Source organism: Lycorma delicatula, chromosome 7 (genome assembly GCF_047948215.1).
Source record: "Lycorma delicatula isolate Av1 chromosome 7, ASM4794821v1, whole genome shotgun sequence".
NCBI classification, from domain to species: Eukaryota; Metazoa; Arthropoda; class Insecta; order Hemiptera; family Fulgoridae; genus Lycorma; species Lycorma delicatula.
This window is the reverse complement of record NC_134461.1, coordinates 82422103-82434778: the sequence shown is the minus strand read 5'-3', so window position 1 is coordinate 82434778 and position 12676 is coordinate 82422103. Positions and strand designations below refer to the sequence as shown.

Below are 12676 nucleotides of genomic sequence, written 5' to 3'. Positions count from 1 at the left end.
ATTTTTTAGCTGTTATTGATATACTAGGATCCGAGGCGTGCCTACGGCACGCCCTTCGCAGCTAGGCCCTCCCAAAGGGTTGTCCTGGCGACTGGCGTCTAATAATGGGATTATTAGGTGTCCAAAATTGATAACATTTTGTTTAAAAAAATTTTTTTATGAATGATGAAAATTGATATAACGAAAATAATATTAGAAATTGATATTAAGGAATCGGGATTTTCCGCTAGTGATCGGCACATTCCGGTGCCTACGTTTTGGGTATAATTCATTATTTTATGAAGAAAAACTATCACATAAATAAAATATCTGATGTAGACACCACATGACTTCCTTGTACGCCTATTAAATTACATACATGCATTTTTAAAATACATAAAATGTTATTTCATTAAAACTTCTGAATTTTTTCATATACTCCTGTAGGGAATGGATGAGGGCGAGTTTCCAGTGCCTTAAAACTAGAACCTGTAGGTTAAAGGAAGGAAGAAAATCCCTGACAGAAACATGCTGGTCCTCCAGAACCCAACTCTGTAAAAAAATGACTGTAATGAAAACAAAACGGAGGCCAAGACTCTACATGGGCTGTAATGCCAAGGAGTAGGAGTATCTAACATGAATAAAAGAAGAGGTTAATTTGACCGTACGTATGTATTTCCTTTTACGTATCCTAATCCACTAAATTGGCAAATTTTGATGCTTATTTATTTAGAAGAGAATTTTTCTATGGTGACCATACAGTGTAAGTTCATTCCAAACAAGTTAAGTCAAACATTTTTCAAATAAAAAATTGCAATGTTTACATAAACAATTTGAAGATATCTTCCTTTTTTTATGATCATTACTTTGTTTTTGACTGTTGTAGCTAATGATATATTAATCTGATATTAAAGTTTTTCACATTAACAATCAAGAAAATTTATACGAAACTTCAGAATAAAACAGAAATAAGTTTTTCATTCAAAAGAACCTTAGTTTAAATTAAATTCTAATCTCTTTACGTGATTTATCAGCTTTACTCATTCTTATTTTTATCAATATGCCGGTAGGTTGCATTTGCATTTTTTTACAACTGACTTTGTTTCATAAAAGCAGTATTTTTTTTTATTTATCCATTTTTTAAATAATACAAAAATTTTGTTATTACAAAATTTTTGATAAAAATGTTAGTAAAATTTACTCATAAAATGTTGAAAAATAAAAAAATAATCCATTTAATTGTTTTTTATTCCAAATTAAGGGTTATTAGGTTGTTTGTGGTTGTTTTTAATTTGGTTTCAACCAAAACTAAAATTTAGTTTTAGTAGTGCAGTTTTAAATTTAGTTTTTTTTTACAAAAATCATAATTTAAAAAATATTAATTTTTTTTGTAATTTTAGATCTTCATGGTAGAATGGTAGTGTCTCTGCCATTCACCCTTAGTTTTTGGGTTTGAATCCTTGTCAAGAATAGCATTTTTTCACAAACTACAAATATTTATTTTAATATTTTACATGGGCAGCTGTTATATGTTGCCAGGCCAGAAGAATCTTTTATATAAAAGAGAATGTTCTGACTGATTCAGTGACTCATAATCAACGTACAACCAAAACTACTATAGGTAGAGACTTGAAATTTTCAGAGTATCTTCGTATTTTTAAGTAAGCGTGCATTAAGAAAGGATTTTGCGAAATTTTGTTTTTAAGTGGTTCAAATCGATAAGAAACTAAATCGCGTTAACAACGCTATCTGTTGGACGTAAAAGCAACATACGCTCTACTAAATATTTTACGATCCCATTGTAATGTTTCCGATATATGTGTCCGCTATAGACTAAAAACTACTGGACCGATTTACGCGCGGAGAAGAAGGGAGAAAAGGGAAATAGAGAAAAATCGATGGTAAAAGGGAAGAAAGAGAAAACGGGAAAAGGAACTGGAAAGGGAAAAGAGGAAAGATGAAGGGGGAAAGGTAAATGTGTGAAGAGGAAGGGGATTAAATATATTTAATTAAAATTAAATTTAAAATAAATAAATAATTAAATTAAAATGGAATTAGAAAATTAGAATATGTAAAGTAAATAATTGAAGATGTCATGCAAAAAAAATTGGTTGGATTAAAAGCGTAGGTAAAGCATGGAAATGAAGTAATTCATTTCATCTGTCAAATAAGTAATATTAATACATCGTGTGCGCGCGCAGAACGACAGAATGAGTGTGTGAGTGCTACAGAAGAGTGCCGTTAAATTTTACAGCTGTATTTCTGTGTTTGGAATAATGAAAAAAGTTCATAATAAACATGTGCCCGGAAAAGGCTTTGTTTTTAAATTAGGAATAAAATGGACCCATATCTCGTCCCCTGTGACAATTTTGTTCAAAAAATCTTCTCCTTCAATATGGTAGCGCTGGAGAAACGTTAGGGAGGCGTACATTCTCATTGTTTTGTGATGGTCGGACAGCATCTTGGGAACCCACCTCGCACACAGTTTGCGGTACTGAAGTCTCTCACTCACAATGATGTAGAGAGCCGACCTTGAAATTTCAGGAAACGATTCACTCAATACAGAAATTGTGAACCGACGATTTTCTCGAATTGCCTCATCCACTCGCTCAACGAGATCATCGGTTGACACTCGCTTCCTTCCCTGACCGCCTGCATCATGAACATCTGCACGTCCTGCTTTAAAGTTCTTGCACCATTGTCGCACTTTGCTGTCACTCGTTGAAGTTTCCCCGTACACATTACTTATTCGTCGATGAATTTCAGCCGCATTACACCCCTCAGCCTGAAGAAATCGAATTTCCACACGCACTTAGCGGGAGATGCTATTGTTATAGACATGTTTACGTGCTAGCTGAACGTGTTCAGAACTAATCGAAATGACGTGGCGTGATTGAAGGCCATACTAGAGACATTCCGCAACACATATGCGCAAAGGTTCATCCGATTTTTGCGCGGGTTTTTATTTCGCGATCGATCGGACCTTGAAAAAAAATAACCCTCGAGTTCAATTTTCTTATCTTCCTTTTTTTTGTTTTCCTTTAATTTTGGGCAGCAATTCATTGTTTATCGTATATTCCTTCAGTATTTTTCATAAAAATTTTAATTTACCGTTTTTTCAGGATTTAATGAAAATCTAAATACAATATTGTTGATTAAGTATTTTTTATTTATAAAAAAATAAGTTTGCTATTAAAAAAGCATTGCGAGTGAAGCTACATCTATATTATGGGCGAAGTCGTGACGGGGTACGCTACCTAAATAATAAAAGAGTTAATTGCTGTCTCTCCTTTACCTCCTTTAAGTCAGTTTTACAAACATTCAATATGTACATCTGTCTAATCATTTTTCTGAGGAAACCGCTTATAGATATTTAATTAAGTGTATGTAAAAAAAATATTTATAGTTTTATTTTTTTTTTACGTTAATTTTATTTTTCATACTTAATAATAAAAATCAGCTGTTATTTATTGTTCACTAATATATTCTAACATTTATCAAATATAAAATAAAAATATTTATTAATTACTAAAAATATGTTTTCAAGCAGTGGTGTTAATGTTACATATAAACATATTAAATTATTACCATATTACAATACAATCTACATAAATTGAAATTAATATTTATTGTTATTATTTGATTAATTGAATTGTATTTTTCATAAGGATTTTACTTTCATCCTAGCTTTTAATTTGCTTATTATAAATTTGAATATTAGTATCAAATAGATATAATATTTAAATACTTTTATATTATCTGTGAATTATTATAACAATGGAAAAAACTGTAATGACTGAAGGAGCTATATTAAAACAGGTGAATGAAGCAAAATGTTTTTTAATAAATTATAAGTTTTTATTTACAATAATATAATGAAAAATTTTGAAAAACATGGGTATAATATTAATAGTAATTTTTATTCATCCAGTAGTTGCATACAGAATGAAATTTATTATTCATTAGAATACAACGAGAGTTTATTCAATGTACATTTGAAATACCACGATTAGCATTAGCTTTACCTTGCCATACGTATTGGCTCTCCTACCTAATTTTTTTTTTTGGTTAAATAATTTAAATAAAAAATTTTCAACAAAAAGATTTGAGTCAATTTTTTTTCTTTTTGTTTTGTAACTTTGTTGAAATGGAAATATGGGCAAACCTATAACAAAAGAGATTCTCTTAGAAAAAAGAATGTTCTTTTGTAGTAAAATGAACTCTTTCAAAACAACTTAAGATTTGAGGCTAACTTTGTGTAGGTTTTGAAATCAAGAATCTGATATTGTACATGAGTAACAACTGTATAAAAATGCATAAATACATGAAAAGTAATTTCTCAAAAGAAAAAAAAAGTCTGAAAGAGATTGACAACATGATTTGATCCGTAATTGCCTTTCAGATGAATTCAAATAAATGTAAATTTATAATGAAATGCCTGAAGAACATTTACATCAGTTAACTGTTGTAAGAGAGGGTCAGTGTGAGAAATTGTGAAACAAAAGAGCTAATGAATGATTTAATTGTTTATAGAGAATGCACCAAGTACTGAGGCAACACATCGATGCAGAACTCAATGAGGCATAGGGCAACACTCAGTGCAGAAGTTTGTCGAAAAACAATAAGTATATTCTACTGTCTAGATCAGAGTTTTTCAACAATTATATATTTTTTTTTTAATGGTCTAGTATCATTATGTAATGATGAGGCGGTATTTATTATAATATATTTTTAAAAATTATCAAATTTAGTATGAAAAAAATAATTTTTGGGTGGATACATTATCGCATATTCAGACTCTCTATAAAATACATTTCTGGATAGATTTTTCCTCTGAAAATTTATAATTTTCAAGAAAGTTCTATTTTTATTTGCCCCAAAATTATAAAACACACTCTTCTTATCTAATGAGGGTAAGTTAATTCATAAAAATTTACTCACCAACTATAATATTATTGTTTTATTAAATCTTATCATTGAAAATGGTTGGTAAAAGATGTATAAATTTAATTTTTTAACCAAACTGTAACTGTTCTTATATTTGGTCTTCAGACAACATTGACATATTTAGTAAATGGATCATATTTCTAAAAATAGATGGTTTCAGGTATTCTTTATGAGAATGTCTGTCATATTGTTGATATAATAGTAAATAATAATATATATTTTTCATATTAACTTTCCCCAAAAATATTTCTTTTAAGCAAGTCAATCCTTTTTTGAAATTATCTTCCATCTAATTAATAATTGGTAACTTTGTTAGTAAAAAATTAAATTAACAAAAATACTGCCATGAAAAATTCTACAATTTAATAGCAACCAATAATTAAGTAACATTAATGTTTGTACAAACTGAATTAAATTGTACTATAAAACCTTTTTTAAAAACTTATTCAAAATGTTCACTTTTGCAATTGACCTTGGTGGGAATTGCTGCTGTTTTCAAACCGTATCGGCCTATACTATTGCTCATGGTGTTTTTTTTTTTATGTAGGCAGACATTTATTAAGCACATTATCGAAAGTGTATGTGATTTTAACTGTCAGTTCATTTAATTTATCATTGTGTATTAAAATGGGGATCTTCTTTATACTATATATGTATTATATCAAGATTGTTAATGTTGATTATTTATTTTTCTATAAGGTAGTTAACAAATGTTATTTTACTTTGTTGTAGAGAGCTTTTAAGTGTTCATTACATCTTTGTTTGAAAATGTCTTGATTAACCGATGTAAAATATTATGTTGTTAAAACAGTTGAGATTATGTATCCTCCAGAGGGCTAGTTTAATAATAGTGTGCTGTGTGTTATTTGTTTTGTTTTATTTTGTGTTCTGAAAGCTACACTGTACCAGAATTTTTAAATCTGTAAGCTGTTTTCTCTGTCTTCTTAAGTATTTAAATGTGATGTGTTTTTTTATTTATTTATTATTTTTATTTATTTTGTACAATATATCAATGAATATTCTCTTTTATCAATTTGCTCATACTAGTTATTTTTTTACCATTGATTTCTTATATTTGATCTTCAGACGACATTGACATATTTAGTACATGGCATATTTCTGAAAGTAGATATTCTTAATTTCAGGTATTCTTAATGAGAATGTCTGTCATATTGTTGATATAATAGTAAATAATATTTTATATTTTTCATATTAACATTCCCAAAAAATATTTCTTTTAAGCAAGTCAAGCCTTTTTTTGAAATTATCTTCCATCTAACTAATAATTGGTAACTTTATTAGTAAAAAATTAACATCCTATTAAAGCTTAACCAAAAGTTAAAAAGAGTAACCTGATTCGTACCAATATAACTGGTTAATTCTAAAATTATTGAGTAATTTCTTTGATAAATTATTGCTGATTTTAAGTAAAATAATGAAAAAGAATTATTCACATATGAAATAATGCAAAAAAATTGTTGATAAACTATGAAGATAAGAAAGCAGTTTACCATCTAATGAAAATTCTTTCCATCCCATTGACTTGTTTGGAACAACAAACAAACATTTTTACTTCCTTGTACAAATTAAAGTAAGTATTGTGATCGTGATAAATTTCAGTTTCCAGACTTCAATGGAAAAATCCATTTTGACCATCCCTGAATCCATTTTGACTAGTTTTGCCATGACATCTGTGTGTACATATATATATATGTACATAAAAACAATTAGCCGTAGGATGCTGAAAAATTGAGTTAGGTCTGTTGTAATATCTAGTGGTGCATCTCCCCTTTTGTTGTAATCGACTGAACTAAAAGTGTACAAAAAAGCCCAAAATACAAAAAAAGGATTTTGAACTTTTTCTTAACTGCAGTAATAAGCCTTCATTGAGAGCTTTTCAACAATGTATCATAAGTGGTACTTATTTTCATTGGTTCCAGAGTTACAGCCAAATAAAATTTTAATTAATGAAATATTTAGGATCTTCGGGGAAGGCACATCGGTTTGAATCTGACTTCACCTCCTATTTTAACTTTTTTTTTTAATTTAAATATATTGATTTATTATTAATTACTCATCTCTCATTGTAAAATATATTAAGTACTTCAAGCAACTCATATGTTGTCCCCATCAGATTTCTTTTTAAATCAAGAATCTTTAGTAATGTGGTAAATTAGAAATATAATTAACAGTAACTTTATCAACCCAATGTGTTTATATTCTACAAAAAAAATAGTGTTCATTTCAGTTACTTTGGTAATAATAATAAATCTTGAGTTTAGTAGTCTGTTGATTCTTCTGCCTTTTAAATTGCCACATAGCTTTTTTTTTTTAATGCTGTACGTAACTGAATTATTTACTGCCATATTTCACCTCTAATGAACAGCTGTTTCTTTAATAAATTAAGAATTTACATTTTACATTAATTTTTAATGTCATAAAAATTTTCTTTAATGTTAAAAAGTCTTTACATAATTTAATGAATATTAGAACAGTTTCATTCCCATAACTTGTAGACACTTGAAGTTAATAAAGATTACAATTTATTTACAACAATTTCATGATCAAGATCTACTAGTGAGTAATTTACTTTTATTGAAAAAAAAAATTATATTCCAGTTAAAAGTATAAATTCTACTTCTAATTTTTTCTAGGTTAACCGAATGGTTGCATTTATTGAATTAGAAGGTCTTGAAAAAGCTGAAGCAATAAGTAATAAAACTGAAGAAGAGTATCATTTGACTGTAGGAAATATGGTTCAAAATGGTAGAAGACAACTTGTTGAGCTATATGATAAAAAAATAAAATCTATGTATAAAGAAAATAATCTGTAAGTCTCTATCTGGATATAAACAAAAATACTGTATTTTTATTTTACCATTCATTTATTTATTTTACATAATTCTTAAAAATGTTTCCCTTAATGTAAGTTCTTTATATAAATAATTTATTTCATTTTCATTTATTGCAATTTCATCAATAAATCTTGTTTTTGTGGAACTCAGACCTAGGTTAGATAAAACATTTTCAGTTTGTCAACAAATGACTGTAACTCTTCTTCTAATAAGATTCTTTTTTTAATTTCATTCACAGAATCATTTTAAGATAATTTTTGTAACAACAAAATCCTCTTAATGTGGCCTAATAATTTAATCAAAAGCTCCTTTTACTTTCTGGCCTCCTGTTTCTTTATTTTGTTATAATTACTTTTGGCTTTCAGATGTTTCAAATCCAAAAATAGTAGTTTTAAAGGAATTTTTCTTGTGTACTTTTTTATCTGCATGTGTACTATTTTACTCTGGATGTAAGAAACTCTAGAATCTATATTAACAGGTTTAGTTTATGCTTTGATAAATGGTACATTTGTTTGCACCGTATTAATTTTTATTAGTCATAGCACAAAAGTATTTTATCTCAACTAAGAGTAAAATTTTACAAGCTCAGACTGAGTTTCTAAAAACAGTTAAAATGAATATTTCACACTCTAATATTAACTTTTTATAAAATTAAATGTGTATAGTGGTATAAGTGACATAGCTATTTCCCCCCATCTTAATGTTAACTGATCTCTTGTTCAAAAGCTAAATTTAGAATTGAAAATAAAGATGAAATTTTAATTAATTTTTATTTTAGAACCTAGAACTTCATAGACTTTTCCTCAGGAAGAGTAATTTTACTACTCCTATTGTAATCTTCACTTTCTAGTGAATTAGTTATTTATTTTTTTATATAGCAACAACATGATGTATGATAATGAATTTTGTAGTGTGTGATGAAATTCTATGCTTGATTAGGACTCAGACCCAGAATTTCTAATTAATAGTAAGAAGAGCTACCACTCCATCATGGAGATCAGCAATGGGAATTTATAATAGTTACATAATAGTTTTCAAATCCACATCCATCACTCTGTTTAGATTTATCAAAATTCCATATTAATAATCCTTAACTGGTAAGACGTGTCAGGTTTCCTCATTCTCTGCATTTTATAATTTAGCGCTACTTGTTAAATGAAACCTTCAGTGTGTGCTCAGGTTAAACATTGTAAATAACATTTGTGAAATTCCAAGCTAAACAGTTGTGCTGTGTGGTTTCAAAAAGCACGTAATTAAAAAGTATGCCGTCTGAGAGATGCTTGTTACTTAAAGTGTTGGTATTTGTGTTCATCTTACAGACGTGTATTACCCAAAACATTGTTTTCTACACATAATTCACTCTAATTCACACTCTAATTTTCATCACATATTTTGAAGTTAAATTTAACATATTGAAAGCAGAAATAATCATTTTAAAGCCAACAGAGTATAACACTTCACAGCACAAAAATTATTCTGCTCTACTCAATGCAACAAATTAAACAGGTAAATTAGTTCTTGTACATACAGCATTAGTCTAGACAAGTTTTGGTAGTTGTATGCATACAAACAGTTAACAAGGTTCTTTCCCTCTGTACATATCAAGAGTTGGTTTTTATAGCCTAAATTTATGTATTCTGCTTGTAAATTGTAACACTATTTAATTGGTCTATTTTAATTTATATGGTAAAACATTATGAAGAGAATTCTGTTGAAATCAAAATTCGCTTTTAACCCTTTTTCTTTAAACAAATTTATTTTAAATTACCTATGTACTAAATAACCAGTTGTTTTAGTGGAAGGTCATTTATAATGGAATATAAATTATGTACTCTGCAACATTAAGCATATGAGCAGACCTCCTAATTGCTAATTTGTTGAGAAGCCTACTCATTTGAAAATAAAATTAGAAACTGTATACTGTATGAACTGTATTAGTATTTATTATTAACACTTATTTTTATTACAGTAAATTCAATTAGTAAAAAACGTTGTTCTGAAAAACTTATAGCCTGAGTTTAACAAGGAGCATTAAAAAAAACCTAAAGTCTTTCATTTGAAATAATTGGTAATTCGAGTTCATAAATTTAACTCTTAATTTTTTTTAACATGTTGGCTATGATACACCGGTTGCATATGTTCTGTATGAGTGCCTATGGTGAGGCACCCTACTTTCCCCTGAATTTTCCTTTTGTGCAGCAAAAAGTAAAATTTACCACAACTTTGTGAAATACTGGATATATAAATTTGGTATAGTTGGAACCTAAACATCGTAGGCATTTTTACAGCTCATAAGATTGCTAAGTAACTCATATAGATGTATAAATGTCTGACAGGTAACATTAAAAGAAATGAAAGCTTACAAGATATGGGTTTTCTATAACACACCAGTGTAAACACAAATGCTGAACAATGGGGCTTGTAACACAAGGATTAAATCTTAAAAATATATTGTAGCTAATGTGTTGAAATAATAATAAGTACCTTCATAATTCTTAAAACCATACTGTTTTTATAGAAGTAAATTGTTTTACACATTTACTTGTCATTTTTGTTGAATGTTTTAGATTTGTACGTTCTACAGATTTTTAGTCACAAGATGTACAAAATACAGAAATTGTTATAAGTAAGAATTGCTGTGTTCATCTTAATAAACATATCTTATTTATAATATAATTATAATCATATTATATAGTCTTATAATCCTATGTTACCATGCTTATATTTTAAGGAAAATTCATTACATATTAAGAAAAAAGCTTAAAATTAAATAAAATTTACAGCATTAAGTACAAAAATTCAAATTTACCAAGAAAAATTGAATTATCATTTTTGTGTAATACTTGGTTATTTTAAATTTTTACTGTATTATTTCTCCAGCCTCTATATTTAGGTTTTATAAATGATTCTGAATCATTTTTTCCCAAAGAACATTTCTATAAATCTATATGCACTAAATATACACTAAAACTGTACAATCTAATTCACTTAAATGTTAATATACACTAAACTGAACAATCGGTGCCATGGTCCCATTGTCATAGTCGTTTTCATCTTTGTCATTTTGGACATGAAATGTGCTAAGTTATTGTTCACATGATATGAAGAATAATTTAATGTGAATAAACTAAAAATGATTATAAATTGTAAACGTATTGATTCTATATTATCTCATAATCTATTTGTATCATCTACGATTAAATTGTTAAGTATGTATAATTGTCAGTTATATATCATCAAATAACGAAGGTACATAAAATACAAAAGCAAGTAAAACTAATTATTCAATTAAAAGAGATTTGTTTTTACTGCATATAATATACATCGTAGAAATATGAAACAAACATTTTTATGTCTGACATTGTTAACTGACATTTTCTTGAATAAATTCCTATTTACAAAAAAAGTCTGTTACCAAGGAAGATTTACTTTTCCACTTCTGAATAAAAATATTTTATTATTGTCAGAATTTCAGTGAATTCAGGATTCTTTATATAATATTAACTAAATTTGGTTCATTATCTTTGTATAACATTAACGAATACAATGCACTGTATATTAATTAATGATCAGCATTTGCCTGAATATTGTAATAAATATATTTATTATTTGTCTTTACTGTAACTGTTTGTTTCAGAAAAGAACAACTTCTTACAACCCAGTCTAAAATGAAACTGCTTAAACATAGACAAGAAGTTGTAGATAATCTATTAGATGAAGCTTTTAATAAATTGATAAAAAAAGCAGAAGATGAAGAAAATAATAGAGATATTTTACAGAAATGTATGTTGCAGGCATTTGTTATGGTAAGTATAAAATATTATTACACTGGTTATTTTTTCTGAGTTAAAAAGGATCCTTACAACTTTCAAGATATTTAAAGAGACATGTCATGGTGAATCCAATTTACTGTATCAGTATTTTTTTCAGTATAATTAATGAAAGTAAAAGATTCCAGCTAGTTACCTTGTGCTGTTTATTTTTGTTGGTACCAATTACGATTTTCTACATAATTTGGCTGCAATATATTATTTTAGTAATCCAGAATAGTTACTTATTTTTGTTAAATTATTGGTAAATAAAAACCTGTTGAAAGGAGACGAATTTGGTGTAGTGTTAAAAATTTTATTTTTGCGATTTTTTTTGTCCTTTGTTGGTGGGCAATAAAAATAATAAAACATTTTCTTCAGTCATTCTTGCAACTATTTTCAGTGATATTTTGAAGTAAGTTCTTAAAAAATGTTTACTTATGAAATCTCTTCAATTTATTGTTCCAGAATTTTATACTTATAATAATACAAATAATAGTAATATTTTTTTTTGAAAACGAGACTAAAAATGGAAACATTCAATAAAATAAAAACTGAGTTTAAGGAAATTAGGCTTTAAAAAAAATTCACTAGAAAATTAAGAGATGAGTGTAAATAAAAAGAGGATTGATATATTTTGAACTGTTTCACCAGCCTTTTAATCCATAGTTCCTTTTAATCCAAGTTTCCTCAGCTTGGACTTCTACAAAATTTGTCCACCTGCCTCGATCCATGAACCACCTCTCTTTAATTACTCTCACCACATCACCCCACTTGTACATTTCCTTCATCACCGTATTTATCCATTTCATTCTTTGTTTAACCCTTGGTCTTCTTCTCTGCATGCATCATCCTGTTTGGAAGTTTCCTCACCCATCCTTTCAATATGCTCAAACTACCTGAGCTTTTTGATCTTCCAATTGATTCAACAAGGCTTCCCAATTTCATTTCCTCTCCAGTCATACTGCTGCTTATCCTATTCGTTCTTGTCTTCCCTAGCATGCTTCTCTTGAATTTCAATTCTGCTGCCTTACTCAACCCTCCATCTTTCCACCACTTATCCAGGCATCCCAACACTATAGGGGC

General features: G+C 28.1%; 1 protein-coding gene across 5 annotated transcripts in view; it reads left to right on the top strand.

Annotated features, from left to right (window-relative positions):
* LOC142328177 (V-type proton ATPase subunit E-like) overlaps positions 1-12676 on the top strand; it is a 105320-nt gene that overhangs the window by 42158 nt on the left and 50486 nt on the right. For 4 of the 5 annotated variants that reach the window (XM_075371732.1, XM_075371731.1, XM_075371728.1 and 1 more), the window contains exons 3-4: positions 7581-7756; positions 11419-11587. In XM_075371732.1, coding sequence (XP_075227847.1) covers positions 7581-7756; positions 11419-11587 — 345 coding nt within the window. Of the gene's footprint in view, positions 1-449; positions 644-7580; positions 7757-11418; positions 11588-12676 lie in introns of those variants that run through there. The other variant, XM_075371730.1, reaches the window with a different exon arrangement.